The sequence below is a fragment of the Monodelphis domestica genome, chromosome 2 (genome assembly GCF_027887165.1).
Source record: "Monodelphis domestica isolate mMonDom1 chromosome 2, mMonDom1.pri, whole genome shotgun sequence".
NCBI lineage: Eukaryota > Metazoa > Chordata > Mammalia > Didelphimorphia > Didelphidae > Monodelphis > Monodelphis domestica.
The window spans coordinates 515,320,199-515,338,380 of NC_077228.1; the positions used below are offsets into that span (position 1 = coordinate 515,320,199).

Consider the following 18,182-nt stretch of genomic DNA (forward strand, 5'->3'; position numbering starts at 1 on the left):
CTTGAGTTACTGGCAATGAATGAGATCAGGATGTAAATATAAATTTTGCTTACTAATGAGGAAACCAAGTCACATTGCTCCGCACATCTTTTTCATTTGTTTATAGACATCCAGATCAGTATTACTCCACCGACAAGAAGAACAAAATGAACTCCCTGGTGTTTAGGTCATATTAAAAAACAGAAAGAAGAAGCAGTGCCTGGTATATTCTTCTAAACTGTTTCTGTGGTTGACATTGTTAACAAGCTTGTTTTGTTATCATTGCAATTATTAGGATTCATGTTGATATTATTAATTTAATAGTGATCATTCACTTAGTTCTTTAAGGTTTGTAAAGTGCTTTACATAATTTAGCTCATCTAATCCTCACAACAACCTTGGGAGCTTGGTGCTCTTGTTATCCCCATTTTAGAGATGAGGGAAACAGGCACAGAGACATCAAGTGATTTGTCCAGAATCTCCTGGCCAAGGGAGCACCTGAGGCAGAATTCACACTCAGGTCTTCTGATTCCCATTCCTTTGTCCTATGCACCAGCCCATCTTACTGCCTCTGTACAGCTGGTCTGGTTCCCATTTCTCGTTGTTTCTATTTGATGTTCCCAGGATTAGCTGTGCAGATTAAAGTGAACCATTTCATTATCTAAATATATTTGCTCTTTTAAAAGCATTTATATCCTTTTATTTCACAGCCAGTATTTTTTTTTCCTCCTCTAAACTTTGGTGAGAGGCTGATGAGTTCTTTGAGAAATTACTTGCCTATTGTTTTCTTTTTTCTTTCTTTCTTTTTTTTTTTAAACACTTACCTTCCGTCTTGGCGTCAATACTGTGTATTGGCTCCAAGGCAGAAGAGTGGTCAGGGCTGGGCACAGGGGGTTAAGTGACTTGCCCAGGGTCACCCAGCTGGGAACTGTCTGAGGTCATATTTGAACCTAGGACCTCCCATCTCTGGGCCTGGCTCTCAATCCACTAAGCTACCCAGCTGCCCCCTGCCTATTGTTTCCCGGAATTATCATTCTATTTTTTCGCCCTGATTGTCTCTTGAACAACCCCCTTTTTTTGTTACAACTGCATTTATTGTTATTATTATTTTAACTCTGAATATTTTCAGTTACACATAGAAATAATTTTTTGATGATCGTTATCTGACATTTTGTGATTCCGATTCCCTCTCTCTCCCTCCATTCCAGTCCTTTGAGGTGGTAAATCATTTGATATAGATTATCCCAGTGCTTTCACATAATTCACATTTCTATATTGCTCATACCATGACAGAAGACACATATCACACATACAATAAAAATTCATGCAGGAAGTAAAGTAGAAGATGGTGTGCTTTGGTCTGCAGACAGACTCCAACAGTTCCTTCTTTTGACTGTGCATAGCATTTAAAATATTTTAAATTTATTTTTATTTTTCCAGTTACATGTAATGACAAATTTCCAATAAGTTTTCTGAAGTTTTCTGAACCAAATTGTCTCCCTCCTCTCTTCCCTCCCCACTCCTGGAGCTGACAAGCAATTCAGTCTGGGTTATACATGTATTATCACAGAAAACCTATTTCTATATGGCTCAATTTTGTAAATGAATAATCATATAAAGCCAAAACCCCAAAACATATGCCCAAATAAACAAGTAAAACATTGTAAGCTTTCATCTGTGCATAGCATTTTTCACCGTGATGCCCTTGGATCCTGTATTGCTCATAGCAGTTTAGTCCTTCACAGCTGATCATCTTGTAGTGTTTCTGTTACTGTATACATGGTTCGCTTGGTTCTGCTCACTTTGTTTTGCATCAGTTCATAATGAGTCTTTCTAAACTCAACCCGTTCTCATCATTTCTTGTGGTGTAATAATATTCTATTACAACCATATGCCACAGCTTGTTCTGCCATTCCTCAATTGATAAATATCCCCTCTATTTCCAATTCTTTACCATTACAAAAAGAACTGCTAAAAATATTTTATTCCAGTAGGTCCCTTCTCCTATCTCTGATCCCTTTGGGATACAGACCCAGTAATGGTATTGCTGGGTCAAAGGGTACGTATTGTTTTATGGCCCTTTGGGTGTGATGAGAGGTTGCTCTCTGGAATGGTTGTATCAGTTCACAGCTCCACCATGGGGTATGTGTCCCAATTTTCCCACATCCCCTCTAACAATGTATCATTTTCCTTTTTGGTCATTTTAGCCAATCTGATAGGTGAGAGGTGGTATTTCAGAGTTGTTTTAATTTGCATTTCTCTTATCCATAGCAATTTGGAGCATTTTTTTCATATGTTTAAAGATAACTATTTATTATTATTACTATTATTATTATTTTTAAACCCTTACCTTCTGCCTTAGAATCCATACCATGTGTTGGTTCCAAGGCAGAAGAACAGTAAGGGCTAGACAATGGAGGTTAAGCGACTTGCCTAGGGTCACACAGCCAGGAAGTATCTGAGGGCCAGATTTGACACCCCCCCAACCCCCCCCCCCCATCTCTGGGCCTGGCTCTTAATTCACTGAGATACCCAGCTGTTCCAAACCCTATTTATTATTAACAGAGATGTGAGAGGGCACTGGCCAGCTTCAGCACCCATACTTCAGAGAAATGGGCAAGAAGATTTTCTAGAGATATTCAATAAAAAAATTTAAACAAAAGGATCAAACCTTGAAGCTTCTTTAGACTTGACATCCTATAGTTTTGTGTGTGCCATCGTATCATCTTTATGATCAAAATCACTGAATATTTTCCAGAAAAAATATGCCATCTTCAACTATTATTAGCTTGGGAACCAAACACTAAAGCTCTCTTCCTTGCTAACAATGGTCCACTGGCATGGTTTGTTCATATTTTGCAGCTTTCTTTTGTGATAGTCATAGATCAGTCTGTGGTGTGCATAACAACTGTCTATTGGGTTTGCTTCTGCTGCTAAATCTTGTCTAATGTGTTTGCCTGCTTTGATGATTTCTAAGTTGTTTTACCAGGTGACTGAGGCCTTCCTTTTGAATGATGTCCAAGTGCTTCATGCTTCGCTCATGTTATTAATATCTTGTTTCATCCTAGAATGGCCTTGTTCCTTTTCTGCTCTCCTCTTGCTTCTTCCTCTATCCCTCTCTTTCTCCTCCTTACTTCTGCATCTGGCATTCATTCCTGTGCCACCTTTTTAAGCCTTCCTGAAATGATGCCTTCTCCGGAACCTTCTCTAATCATCTTTCTCCACAAAGTGGTATTTAGTTCCTCCATGAATAATCCTTCCTGGGCCTTTTCTGGCCCACATACATTTTTCCTTTTTTTGGAGCTTATGGTCACACTCTACCATCGAACTCTTCTCTAGTTATTCTATGGGTCTTATTTCTGTCTCATGAGCAACATAGTAAACTGTGCAAGTGCCAGGATCTTGTAACATTCTTCTGTTTCTCGGGCAGAGCTAAAAATGCTTGTTAGTTGATGCTATTGTAAGTTTACCATATAATTATGTCCATATCATTTCATCATTTTTTGAAAAAAATACTGCAAAATTAGATTCTGGCAAATTCAATTGGCTTTTCTCCAGAATCTCCTTTTCCCCACTATACCTATTTGTCTCCTAAGTAATTCTTTTACCTTAGAACTTGTCTATTGATTATATATTTTAAGTGCCACGAAATTCTCCGACTTTGGACACATTTTAGATCTTGAACTCATTTCACTTACCAGTACATTTAAATCATAAACCTTCATTTAGCCAGTATCTGAATGCAGCAAGGGAATTCCAATAGATAGTTAAGGCAGACATATGGAGTCATTAACTTGTCCCAAACTTGGGATTTACTAAAAATTTTCTCCTCTTATAAAACAAGACAAATTGAAGTTAAGATTGGATAGTTGCTAAGTGCAACTTGAATTTTTAAAAGAAACACTTTAAAAACATTTCTCTTAAAAATGTACTGTTGTTCATACACATACATTAATCATCGCCCCTAATAAAATCACCTTTCTAAATTATCTCTAATTTTAAATGGCTTTTCCCCCCAGAACTGTCAACTCAGATTTGTTCAAATACTTTATCATTTAGGAATTTTCCTCATTGTCCTGTGAAGACTTTCTTTGTTTGAAGAGGCAACTTTTGAGGTTCTTTATGACCTCATTTCATCTCTGAGGCTTCCTGTAGAAGCAATTTGTTGGGAAGTATTGCAGGTATAAAGTGATGGATTCTCACAATTCACAGCAATTTTCACTCACTTCTGTGTGACTTTCTGGAGTTTCCTGAGTTAAAATACTAAGCTTGTATAGCTCATAGCAGGAAAGAACACACAGCTTTGGACCGAGGAAATGTCATTCCTGCCTGACTCATAGCATTTTCAGAACCTTGCCCTTGCTTCCTCTATTAGAAATACTGGCTATGTTTAAATACGAAGTGTCCCAAAGGCGAGGAAGAACACTGGGCTAGGAGCCAAGAGCCCTGGATTCAGGTCCTGATGTCCTACTTAATTTAAATCTAAGTTATTGCAAGGAGAGTGCTCTGGAAGGACTTCTCATGGTCAGCAACCATTGGTACATCTATTAGTTCTGAGGTTGTGCTGGGGAAGCAATTGTTAGACCATAAAGTGCCACAGGAGGGTGGGCTATTATTATTGTATCCTCTCCTTCCTCTTCTCCCTCCTCTTCTTTCCCCCTCTCCTTCCCCTTCCTTCTCTTCTTCTTCCTCCCCCTCTCCTTCTACTCTTCTCCTTCCTCTTCTTCTTTTTCTTCCTCCTTCTTCTTCTTCCTCTTTCCTTTTCTTTCTCTCTCCCTCCATCTCCTCTTCTTTTCCCTCCTCCATATCATCTTTATCTTCATCCTTATCATCCTGCTTGTTCTTCTCTTCCCCTTCCTCTTCCTGCCCTCCACCTTCTCCCCTTCCATCTCTTCCTCTTTTTGCCCCCTCCCTCTTCCTTCTCTTCTTCCTCCTTCCCCATCATCATCATCATCATCATCATCATCATCATCTTCCTCTCTTCCTCTTCCTGCCCCTTTCCCATCCCTCTTCCTCCTCCTCTTCTTTCCCCTTCCCCCATTATCATCATCTTCATCCTAATCATCCTTCTTGTTCTCCTACTCCTCTTCCTACTCCTCTTCTCTACCCTCTCCTCTTTTTCTTCTCCCCTTCCCTCTCTTCCTCATTATCTGAAAATATGTGGAAGAGACAAGACAGGGGAGTGGATTCAGCCAAGTTTCTTCCACTTTGCTTAGTAGGCATCACAGAGGAAAAGGGAGCCTTTCTTTGAAGACCAGGTCTTATTATATTCGAATTTATGGCCTTTCTGGAATTAGGAATCTGAATGAGGAACCCATTTTCAGTCCTTTTCCTTGAGCATTCTTTTTGTCCATTAATAGTTTTTTTATCTGGGGCTCTAAAATTCTTAATTTCTCATCAAGCCAATATTCCACAAAGTCAAGGAAATAGTTTGTACCTCTTCATTTCCTTTATTCCTTTGAGATTATGGATGAAAAATAACATAGACTTTGAAAGAAAAGCAGTTATTAAGCATGGAGCACCTAGGTGGCTCAGTGAATAGAGTGTGGACCCTGGAGCCAGGAGGACTTGAGTTCAAATATGACCTCAGTTTTCTAATCTGTAAAATGAGCAGAAGGCCACTCACTCTAGTATTTCTGCCACAAACACCCCAAATGGGGTCATGGGGCGTCAGCTACAACTAAAACAGTTCAGTGACAACAACAAATTAGGCATACTCTCGGTCTGGACAAAGATGGTGTTCTGGGCACATTAGTGAAAGGAGCCTGTGAGGGCTACTTGGGAGAATCCTAGATGTCTGGGTCCTAGGGCGCTGGTGAGATTCAGTTGTGAGTGTGAGTGATGGATGAACACGATTTCTCCCTCCTCTCTCCCTCCCTCCTTCTGCTAGCCTCACAGATGGTGGGTGTTACAGCTTAAAAAGCTCATATTCTAGTGTAAAATTCCTCATAAAAGACATTTTAAAGAGTTTTTTTCTTGGAGTCATTTGATCATCATTTCTTGGTATCCAGTGGATTTTCTGCCTTCCTTGTTCTCAGACTACTCATTTCTTCAGTTGCTTTCAATAGATTGGACTGACAATCTTTGCCCTTCCCACTAACTTGAGATGCTTCTTTTGTGGAAAGGATTTTGACAACACTATGAAGTAAAAAAAAAAGGGAGTTAACAGGTAGGTGCCTTAGTGGATCAAGCTCCAGGCCTGGAGTCAGGAAATTCTGGGTTCAAATGTGGCCTCAGACATTTCCTATCTATGTGACCCTGGGCAAGTCACTTAACCTTGATTACCTAGCCCTTATTGCTCTTCTGTCTTAGAACTGATGCTAAGGTGGAAGGCAAGTGTGTTGATGTTTTTTTGTTTTGTTTTGTTTTGTTTTTAAAGAAAGAAAGGGGGCAGCTGGGAGACTCAGTGGATTGAGAGCCAGGTTCAGAGATGGCAGGTCCTGGGTTCAAATCTGGTCTCAGACACTTCTAGCTGTGTGACCCTGGGCAAGTCACTTAACTCCCATTGTCTAGCCCTTATCACTCTTCTGCCTTAGAACCAATTTACAGTACTGATTCTAGGACAGAAGATAAGGGTTTAAAAAAAAGAAAGAAAGAGAGAAAAGAAAGCACTATGGAGAAATGAGCAACCATAATTTGAATTCTTCAAAATATGACCCGGTTAGGAAACTCTTGCATTTCCCATCCTGTGCACTCCATTTCTATCAGTGGATCTGAAAATCTCATTAGCTTTTTTGACTGCCAGCATTGCAGTGCCAGGTCACATTCATGGAAATATAAATTTACAAAGGGCTCTCCTCCCAACAGCCCTGTGAAGTACATTGGGTAATAATTGTTGCCCCCATTTTATAGATATAGAAAATGAAGCCTAGGATGAGTGATTTGGCAGGGGTCACCCATTAGAACTGGGGCTTGGGGGAAGCCAGGTGGCAAAGTAGATAGAGAACTCAGTTTGGAATCAGGAGGATTCATCTTCATGAGTTCAAATCAGGTCGGAAACACTTACTAGCTGTGTGATCCTGGGCAAGTCACTTAACACTATTTGTCTCAGTTTCCTCAATTGTCAAATGAACTCGAGAGGGAAATGGCAAGCCACTCCAGTATCTTTGTCAAGAAAATCCCCAGATAGGGTCATGAAGAGTCAGACATGACTAAAATAACTCAAGAAGAACTGGGGGGTGAACCTCGGCCCTCTTGACTTTGCAATTCTTTCTACCAGTTTTAGACACCACATTTAGGAAGGTCATTTTAGAAATTTCACTGGAGGGAACAGCTAGGTGGTTCGGTGGATGGAGAGCCAGGCCTACAGAGGGGAGGTCCTGGGTTCAAATGTGATCACAACTCACTAGTTGGGTGACCCTGGGCAAGTCACTTGACCCCCATGGCCTAGCCCTTACCACTCTTCTGCCTTGGAACCAATACACAGTATTGATCCTAAGATGGAAGGTGAGGGTTAAAAAAAAAATTAAGGTGGAGAGGATCCTCGAGGGTGACCAAGATGGCAAGAAGCTTCCAGTATTCTGACAGAGACACTCTGAAGGAACTGGAAATGTTTTAGTATGAGAAGGGAAGAGCTTTGTTCTGTTTGGCCATGGAAGGGTGGAACAGGGCTGCCAATTCCAGCGCTGCCTAAGGAGCAGCTTCTTCACCCGAGAGCAGCTCAGGAGTGGGGAGGTTGGCCACATCGAGACGTGCCCATGGCTTGAGCCTTGGATTGCAGTTAGAACTTCTGAGGGCTCCTCTGCGCTTCTGTTCCCACACGTGTGGGGAGGGTGGAAGAAGAAACATCCTCAGAGCTTTCATTTGAACCATTCGAGTCCTCAGAGGCACGTTTATACATATATACATTATTCTTGGCTCTGTGGTGGCAACATTATTTTTATTTTTTGGTAGGGAAAGGTTCAGGGCCTCCAGCCTCCACTAGCACAAAAATCACCTCCTCCAGGGCAGGGACCGTGCGCTGGGGCTGTGCCACGTGAGGGGATGCGGCTGTCCTCAGGCCCCACTTACCCCGCTTCTCAGGCCTCCACTCTTCACCTGTAAAAGAAGGAATTTCCTCGTTTTTATAACATTGGAAAATATAATATAGTTCAATAATCCATACAATGTGATTTCGTAATGTAATATCATATAATTTCATAGCAATGGAAAATGTGCTTTTTGAGATATGGCATTTGCCCTTTGTAAAGCTCGCAGAGGGGAGGAGGAGCTCATGGCCTCCGTGGCCTCCGGAGGGACTTGAGGCCTGAGAGCCATGAGGCTCTGGTGGGATCGTGGTCTCGGAGCCTGCAAGGGGCTGGCCTGCGGGTGACGACGAGGCAAAAGGAGGCTGGGTTTCAGGAAAGACCTGTTAGGCAGACGTGGCTGGGTGGGCTGTCTGGGGGTTGGGGGCTCCCCCTACTTCTCAGCTGGGTCAGAGAAGGGATCCTTCTCAGGCCCCCGAGAACCCTCTCAACTGTGCAGTTGGAGCATGCTTAGACCTGGGAACTTGGCTGGATTTAAACTTTTAACTAATTAATTATAATAGATTAAAATTTCCAATGAATCAAACCCTACCTTTCCCCCTTCCTCTAGCCCTACTGAAAAAGAAAGCCAAGCCAAGCCCTTATTACAAATCCGTAGTCAGTCACCAGATATTCCTGCATTGCCCACATGCACACAGATGTGCCCTGAGATGCTGCCCTCTGTCGGGATGGCAGTGGTTCAGGTGGGGAGCTGGGGGGGGGGTCCAGGGTCCTGACTTTGGCTTGTCCGTGCTCACCGTTCTTAGCTCTTTCTTGGCTGGTCGATGAACTCCACCAGCCGCTCTGCTAAGCAAATTGTGGGAGGAGGAGGTCAGAGACTATTGGCTTCAGCATCCTTCCTCAGTGATGTAACCGCGCCATCCGCCAGAAGGGACACCCAGAAAGAATAAGAACCTTCTTGACCTGGGATCTGTGCACTTGTTTTTTAAGAAAAGAGATTTTGATCGTTGTATTTGGGTAGAATTGGTTTCCTTTTTAATCCTTTTCCATCTTATTTTATGCATTTAAAACTGTTATTATTGGTAGCACAGTGGCTCAGTAAATTGAGAACCCGGTTCAGAGATGGGAGGTGCTGGGTTCAAATTTGACCTCAGATGCTTCTTAGCTGTGTGACCCTGGTTAAGTCCCCTAAAGCCCCTTTGTCTAGTGCTTATTGCTCTTCTGCTTTGGAACCGATACACAGGATTGATTCTAAGATGGAAGGTGAGGGCCTAAAACAAACAGGCAAAAAGCCCCATTATTGTTAGAAGGGGTCCCTTGGCTTCCCCAGACTGCCAGAGGGTTCCCTGACCTAAAAAAGGTGAAAGCTGCCTGGTTTAGAGCCAGGTTGGGGAGTTGATCCTTCTGTCATAATGGGAGATGCCCTGGACAGAGCCTGGAGACTGGGGCTCAGTTACAAAAGCCCTTCCGTTTGCTTATCTGCTTCTTGTTTCCATCCAGGGCTGGAGGCCCTCCTAGGACAGTCCTGAAGACCGTAGCCAGTGGTTTGAGAAGTCCTGGCCTTGGTGTTTGCAGGAGGCTCCTGCCAGGCTGTCATTCTGTGGCCCCACGTTGTGTGTCGGAGGAGGTGTAAGAGAGAGCAGAGATCTGAGGGGCCCCTCCTGTCCTCGCATGCCCCAGGGCTGCCGGGCTCCCCGGGTGCTGTCTCAGGCGGGGCCTTGTCCCGGGCTGGGCTGGTTTCTGGCAATGCCCTTTATGCTTTAGTTTAGGAAGGGAGGAGGGGACAGGGCCTCCGTGCTCTCTCAGTAGAGGCTGTGCTGGACTCTCCGTTCTTTTTTTTTAAACTTGCTAATACTGTGTATCAGTTCCAAAGCAGAAGAGCCCCGAGGGCCAGGCAGTCGGGGTGAAGTGACTGGCCCAGGATCATTCGGCTAGGAAAGGTCTGAGACCAGATTTGAACCCAGGGCCCCCTGTCTCTGAGCCTGGCTCTCTGCCCACCGAACCACCCGGCTGCCCCCATCCATTAAATTGGGAAGGTTTTCTAGGGGAGCTCCCAGGGGAGATTGCTGGGTTGCCTGAGAGTGTTTGGGGGTCCCTGCCCTGGCCTGGCTCCGCCTCCGGGGTCAGCTTTCTCCATGCTCTTCCCTAAGCCGAGCTGGCCTTCTCTCTGTTTCAGCAACAACGCACCGTGTATCGCCTGACCCTGGTGAAGGCTTGGAACGTGGAGGAACTCCGAGCCTACGCGGAGCTGGTGTCCCTGGGAGAGCCGGACTTCATCGAGGTGAAGGTAAGGCCCAGCGCGGGCAGCCGCGGACTCCTGGCCCGAGAGAGGGGGAGGGGAGGCCAGTCTCGAGCGCGGCGAGGCAGGCAGGGGCAGGACAGGGATCTCCCCGCGCCCCGGGCTCCCGAAGGCCCCCCGTGCCCACGGCCCAGGGTGGGGAAGGTGCCCGGCCTTGGGGGAGGGCTCGCTCTAGAGCCCGCATCAGTCAGCCCACGAGAAGTGAGGCGTGATCGTTGTGGGCCGGCAAAGAGAAGGAGGGAGAATCTTCCTGGCGGGGAGGATGAGCCAGGACCAAGGCCTGGGACCGGACGCGGAACCTTGTGGGGGGGTAAGGAGCTCAGGGGCACGCCAGGGACTAGCGCTGGCAAGGGCCCGGTGCCAGAGCGAGGCCCCTGCATTGGCGATGAAGGGGTTTGTGTGCAGGTGAGAGGTGAGCCCGTCTAATGGTACTCTGCACGTGTTCTTGCCGCTGTGAACGGGCCAATGTAGAATCGCATAGAAGCCTCAGTGCGTTCCTCTCCCGCTAGGCTACATCGTCAGGCTGCCCTTTGGTGGAATTTTATCGTCACATGAATGGCGTCACTGTCAGTTGCAGCTCAGAATTGATCCTCCCCGATCACTGCGATGCCCTGGACGGTCATGAGGACGATCTGAAACACGCAGCCATGCTTACAAGGGAAGCAGATGGGAGGGGAAGCCAGGATTGCAGATTCCTAGTTTGCTGCTGATCATTAACCAGCCAGTGCAGCAGCACGTGTGTGCATGTGTGTCACGGGGAGGGGGACATGTTTTCAATGACCCTTACAAATGAGGATTGATGATGCCTAAATGTCTCCCTGCTCATTGCCGTGCTGGCTTTTCCATTTGATAATAGCTGTAGGCCAGCACTTAGGCCTCTGCATCCTGGTCCCCGGCCGTACATGCCCGTGTGTCTGCATGTCTGATTTCAGTGGGTTGTAATGTAGAATGGATGGAACACAATACTTCACTGTTTATTGGAATTCTCCTTTCACTCAGATTTCCTCCCTCTGTTTTTTGTTAAAAAACATCATTTAAAACTAACCACAAGGGGGCAGCTGGGTGGCTCGGTGGATGGAGAGCCAGGCTTAGTCAGGAGGCCCTGGGTTCAAATCTGGCCTCAGCCACTTCCCAGATGTGTGATCATGGACAAGTCACTTGACCCCCATTGCCTAGCCCTTACCTCTCTTCTGCCTTGGAGCCAATACACAGTATTGATTCCAAGATGGAAGGTGAGGGTTTAAAAAAAACAAACCCACCACAACAAAACTTCATCCGTTATCTTTTGTTGTTGTAACGTGTTATTAAGGCAGGCACACAGATATAAAAAGCCCGAGTCTGTGGTGCTTGTCAGGCCTGCCTTCCCCCTGAGCCTCATCCGCGGCTTCCCCCACCCTGCCAGGCAGAGGGGCCTGGGCTCAGCAGCTTCTCCTGTGATTGTACGATCTGCATGCATTTGAAACACTGAGAGACGACATGGGTTCGTACCTCAATGGCGGAACTAATTCCAGGATTTTCTTCCTCATCTTGTGGCGGCAGCTGGCAACTAACCATATGGTCTGAGAAGGATGCTACATCTTTCATCGGAGACTCTATCTACCCACCACTGCGAGATGATGCCACGCAAAGAATTCTACTCATGACGTCTCTCCCTCAGCCTCCCAAGGCAGGTGGAGGTTTCTGAAAATGATGGTTTTATTCTTTCTGAAGATAGTTTGGTATTGAAATCAATGAATAAGATGAAAGGAGTGACTTTCATGTCAAGTGCCCAACTGTGAATCTGCATCCAATAGGCCTTGTAGGCCTTGATAAAAACATCATATACATCCTCGTTATTTTCCTTCAGAAGATGGTGATTCCATGGCCAAAGAAGGCTAACCAACCTGTTAATCTTAGTTTCTGGGTTAAAAACAAATACAGCTACACTTAAAGTGAGCTGAATTAGGTTCCTTTCAGAAGGGATAAATATGTTTAAAAGGTGAAAAAAAAAAGGGTGGACCCTCCCTGGGATTATTCTTTTTTTTTTTTTTAAACCCTTACCTTCTGTCTTGGAGTCAATACTGTGTATTGGCTCCAAGGCAGAAGAGTGGTAAGGGCTAGGCAATGGGGGTCAAGTGACTTGCCCAGGGTCACACAGCTAGGAAGTGGCTGAGGCCAGATTTGAACCTAGGACCTCCCATCTCTAGGACTGGCTCTCAATCCACTGAGCTACCCAGCTGCCCCCTCCCTGGGATTATTCTTGACTTGATTTTCTAAAAGTGATCTGGATGAGAATACGCACAAGGAAACTGCCATGTTTGCAGATGATGCTCCCCCTACTGAGTGGAGAGATGCCAGTGCAGAAGGTGATCTGCCAGTGGGCTGGGCAGGACTTCAGATAGGGTGGTGTGATCAGAGGCTTCAAACTGATAAATAAGGCCCAGAAAAGGGTTCTAGGAGTCAATATAGCCTGGGCCCATGAAGGTGGCAGCCCTGAGAGGCCTGTTGGTGCTGCTACTGCTGCTGAAAAGGCCACTGGGGCTGAGCATCATCAGAGAGGTCTGGGGAACACAGTCAAAGGCCCAGCCCCTTGGAGCAAACTGCAGTGTCCTCACCTAGGGACGCTGGCTTTTCTGGTGCTTTAGCTTCACTGGGGAATCTTGGAAAGTTCCCAGAAAGCACTTGAAATGATTCAAGGTTAGGATGGTCTCTCTTCTCCCTCTCCATCCTCTCCCTTTTCCTGTCCTCCTCTCCTTCCTCTTCTTCCTTCTCCTCCTTTCCTCTTCTAACTCCTCTCCCCACCACTCCAGGCAGGCCTTGGTTGGAAGGGGTCACAGTTCTGACCCAGGTTATCATTTATGAACACTTGTAAGAGAGTAGGTCTAGGTTTGGAGAGAATACAGAGGAAGTGGCCTGCCACCAGGCAGCTCACAGTTGTAGAACTATTCCGTCTGGAGACACCAACTGGAAACTGGAATTTCTTTGCTTGATAGCTTGCAATCCACTGCCCTAGCCCCAACCTGGCCTCACTTCAGCGCCCCCCAGATGAGAAATCTGGCCGTTGCTTCTGCCCTCTGTTCTGGCAGCTGCTTCCACAGGCGGACTGCCCAATCAATAGCCTGCTGACCTCCCCGGCTCCTCCTTCCAAGCCCACTTTGTTGTCCCCTAATTCAGTTCATTCAGCCCACAGTAACTAAGGGCCTATTCCACGAGCACCCCCTGGGCCAGGGACTTGGAGGCCTCCAATTTCAAGAGGAAAGGATGGTGAGGATGGCTTTGTTCATTCACCTGGTTCATGGCAGGAAGAAATGAGTGAGAGAAGAAATGATCCATCCAGTTGGGCAGGGAGAAGCAGAGCCAAGATGCCAACCAGCCCCGTTCCCTCCGTTATTCAGCGCTTTCTGTTGGTCCACATGCCACCCTCCGTTATCCTGATGTTTCTATTTGTGCTACTGTGACCTCCTCAGCTCCCTCTGGTCGTGAACTGTATCATTCCCCTTTACTTGTCTCTTTCCCAGCCCTCCTCCCCAGGCACCAGCCAATAAGTTGTCCAGACGAGGGCGTTTCTCTGTCAGTGTCTCAGAGGTGTGTCCTTCTTTCCACTGCCCCTGAGGATGTAGGCCCTGTATTTGGGCCCTCCTCTTCTCGCCCAGACTTTTGGGGTCGCCTTCCAAAAGGCACCTCCTGTCTGTCCGCTGTGCCAGCCAGCCTCTGGTGGTTTCTGCAGCTCAGAGCCTCCCCCAGAGCGCCTACCATTTTAGTCTGTACATTTCTGTATGGACTTTCGTCATCCCCCTCACTAGACCGTGAGCTTCATGTGAGTGGGGATTGCTTTTGGCTTTTTATGTGTGTCTTCAGTGCCTGGTACACTGTGAGTCCTTAATAAATGGGCAGATAAACTCCTGATCCTGGCCTCAAGGCCATCCTACCAGGCTCTAGTCTGCATTCCCTAGCTTTGTCTCACATGGCTTCCCTTCATTCATTCTTCATTGAGGCCAAGTGAGCCTCTCCTGCCCCCTGTAGCCTCTTCTTCTCCCTCTAGCTGACTTTCTCTAGCCCCTGCCACTGCCTTCAGCCCCTCCCGCCCCCTCTAGCTCTTCCTGCCCTCTTTAGCCCCTGCTGCCCTCCTAACCCCTGCTACCCCCTCTAGCCTCTTATGCCCCCTTGAGCTCCTCCTGCAATCACTAGCCCCTTATGCCTTCTTCTACCTCCATGTCTTGGCTAGGCAGGACTCCGCTCCGGTCTCAGGTCTCTCATTTTTCTACACTGTCACCTTCCATCTTAGAATCAATACTAAGAATTAATTCTATGACGGAAGAGCAGTAAGAGCTAGGCAATTGGGGTTAAGAGACTTGCCCAGGGTCACATAGCTAGGAAGTGTCTGAGGCCAGATTTGAACCTGGGACCTCCCATCTCTAGGCCTGGCTCCCAAATGCATCCAGACCCGTCTTTTCACATTTCTCAAATCCCTTCGTACTTATCACATTTTGCTCTCAACTAGAGTGGCTCATACACACGTGTTATTGCCCTTCCCAAAGAGAGTATAAGCTCTTAGAAGACAGGCCAGTGTTTGACTTCGTCTTATGTCTGGCCTCGAGCAATGCTTACAATACATGTGGGTAGGGCTGAATCGGGGTCAACATTTTATTCATAATTGAGAAACCTCGATTGAGTGCCCAACGTGCCTGGGCCGTGTGTGCAAAGACAGAACCAGGGTAGCTCCTGCCCTCCGGGAGCTTACAGCCTATCTGGTGCACCTAGAAAGGAAAACAAATATGTACAACGTCTAAAGTTCCCGGTGCAGAGAGGTCTCCCCACGCCCCAGTGACATTCTTTGGGAACATCTCCACTGGCACAGACATGCTCATTCCTAGAGGGACTCATGTAAATAACGCGCACCCATTGCTTGCTGTTTTTATAAGCATAACACTGTCCTTAAACCCATCTGTCTGTGAAAGCAAGCCTTCTGGCTTCGTCTGCCATGCGGTTAATGACTCCTGGATCGTTTTAAGAGCTTTCTAGGGGCAGCAGAACATGGTGTTGGAAGCAGCTCTGGACGTGGTATCTTGGTTTTGACCCCAGCTTCGCCTTATGGGCCTGCCCAGCTCACTTAGACTCTACTAACCCCAGTTTCTCCATCTATAAAATAGAAATCTAGTACTTGCCTTTCTATGAAGGAGGCTCTTGGAACACTTCATAGGGCTATATAAAATCTAAGCTATTGTTCTTTCTCTAGAGCAGAAATAAAAAACAGCTAGAAAGGCTTAAGGGGAAACTGTGAGCAGACTGTCTTTATAGGAATATCAGCCTCCAGGCTGAGTTGTGGTATCTTCCTGGTAGACAAATCCCTGAGGTAGAGAGCTGGGCATCCGAGCAGTTTGAGGTAAGGGATTGGACAAGGTCATCTCTAGAGGATCCTGCCTGGAACTTTAATAAGCTATGAGAATGTACAGACAGGCAGACAGAGGGGAGAGAGAGAGAGAGAGAGAGAGAGAGAGAGAGAGAGAGAGAGAGAGAGAGAGAGAGAGAGAGAGAGAGAGAGAGAGAGACAGAGAGACAGAGAGACAGAGAGACAGAGACACACAGAGAGAGACAGAGACAGAGAAAGACAGAGACAGAGAGAGACAGAGACAGAGAGAGACAGAGACAGAGAGAGACAGAGAGAGAGAGAGACAGAGAGAAAGGGAGAGACAGAGGGGGGGAGAGACAGAGAGAGAGAGACAGAGAGACACAGAGAGAGAGAGACAGAGAGACAGAGAGGGAGACAGGGACAGAGAAAGAGGGAGAGAGAGAGAGGGAGGGAAAGAGAGAGAGAGACAGACAGACAGACAGAGAGACAGAGAGAGAGACAGAGAGATAGAGAGGGAGAGACAGAGAGAGAGGGAGAGAGAGAGAGGGAGGGAGAGAGAGACAGAGAGACAGAGACAGAGAGACAGAGACAGGGAGGGAGGGAGGGAGGGAGGGAGAGACAGAGAGAGACACACAGAGAGAGACAGGGACAGAGACAGAGGGAGAGAGAGAGGGAGGGAAAGAGAGAGGGAAAGAGAGACAGAGAGACAGAGAGAGAGAGACAGAGAGAGACAGAGAGGGAGACAGAGAGACAGAGACAGAGAGAGAGGGAGAGAGAGCTGAAAAGAGAGAGAGAGGGAGAGACAGAGGAAGAGAGACAGAAAAAAGGGAGAGAAAAAAGGGAGAGACAGAGGGAGAGAGAGAGAAAGAAGAGAGGGAGGGAGAGAGACAGAGAGACAGAGAGACAGAGACAGAGACAGAGAGAGAGGGAGAGACAGAGAGGGAAAGAGCTGAAAAGAGAGAGAGGGAGAGACAGAGGGAGAGAGACAGAAAAAAGGGAGAGAAAAAAGGGAGAGACAGGGAGAGAGAGACAGAGAGAGAAAGAAGAGAGGGAGGGAGAGAGACAGAGAGAAACAGAGAGAGGGAGACAGGGAGACAGAGAGAGACAGAGAGAGACAGAGAGAGAGACAGAGACAGAGAGAGAGGGACAGAGAGAGAGAGGGAGAGAGAGAGAGAGAGACAGAGACAGAGAGAGAGAGAGAGAGAGAGAGAGAGAGAGAGAGAGAGAGAGAGAGAGAGAGAGAGAGAGAGAGAGAGAGAACCCTTTTTCTGCCCTCCTTTGTCCCTTCCCCTCAGTGAATCACCAAGGTGGCTCAGGCTGCAGTCTCTGCTTGTGTTTTGTCCTAGGTCAGCAACTTTAGGAGCTGCAGGGAGGCTGCTCACTAGCCTCTGGTTTTGGTTTTAGTTTTTTGGGAATCCGTTTTGTCTGGTACTTGGTTCAGTGAGGACACTTGCTTTGAGTTTGGGGCATAGCTTGGTTCCAGCCTCTGTTGGTAACAAATGGGAGATTCCCGTGGCTGCCGCTCACCCTCCCTGTGCCAGCTATCGAACCTTACAGAGCCCTTGCCTCTTTCCTACATATCCTAGAACAGGCCTATTGGTCCTTTGTAACCTACCCGGCAGAGCTCTTTTCTCTCTTATGCCCTTCTAGTCTGCTCAGCATTGCAACTAATGCATGCTATTCTCTTGTATGCCATTTATGTATGTGCGCCATATATCGCCCCATGCCGACAGGGGCGGTTTCTCAAGGATCTTTGTAGCTCTTAAAAGGACCAGTACAAAATCCTCCACTGGGAGCTGGCCCAGGCCAATGCCCTCATTTTAGAGAGGAATTCGGGTCCTGGGCATTAAGAATGCACTTAATGAGTGGAAGGGCCCAATGTGTATTTTTTCCTGTTTCCTTCCTTTCTGGGTTGCACACAGCTTAATGACACTTTTGTTTGATGCAAGATTCTCATCACTGAACATAGAATCATCTTATTGGTTCATCAGTATGAACAGCAGACTGTTGGGAGAAGTGTTATATCATTTTCCAAGAGTTTTCAGCTGGAAGGGACCAGAGGGATCGTCCTGACAATCCTCCTCCCAGCCTCCCTCCTTTTGCAGATGAGACTGAAGACCAGGGAATGACTTTAGAGCTTAGCTTGAAAACAAAGGAAATGAAGATGCCTGGAAGACTTCAGTCTGCCGTTCTCTCTGGTGCTTTACTGGTACGTGATGCCAGATTTAAAGGACACTTGCATTATTTAGACTTAGCTCTGACTATTGCAAAATCCTGTAATTAGACACTTAATTTCAGCAGGCCAGCAGACTTTATTGGCAGATACTGAAGAGTCGAAGATCAAAGTGGCCCCCAAGTTAATCATCTCTTAGCTCTAATTGAAGATGTTTTAGGGTACAAACCGGTGGGCAAAGAAACCTGAGACTCATAAATGTTCATAAGCCAAAGAAGAGGGGATTAAACTCAGAATTAATTAAATGCTCAGAATTCATTTTCATCTTTAAAATGCCTGTTTTGGAGAAAATCCCCCAGTCCCTTTTTCTTGGCTATGTAAATGTATTCATTAGTATTACCAAGAATCTTTTTTTGCTGCCATGTGAGCTGCTTTAAT

At 46.5% G+C, this 18,182-nt stretch overlaps 1 protein-coding gene across 1 annotated transcript in view; it reads left to right on the forward strand.

Moving 5' to 3' along the window:
• Positions 1 to 18,182, forward strand: part of LOC100010958 (S-adenosyl-L-methionine-dependent tRNA 4-demethylwyosine synthase TYW1) — a 252,040-nt gene that overhangs the window by 188,867 nt on the left and 44,991 nt on the right. Inside the window, exon 14 of the mRNA XM_007485684.2 lies at positions 10,120 to 10,230. Coding sequence (XP_007485746.2) covers positions 10,120 to 10,230 — 111 coding nt within the window. The remainder of the gene's footprint in view (positions 1 to 10,119; positions 10,231 to 18,182) is intronic.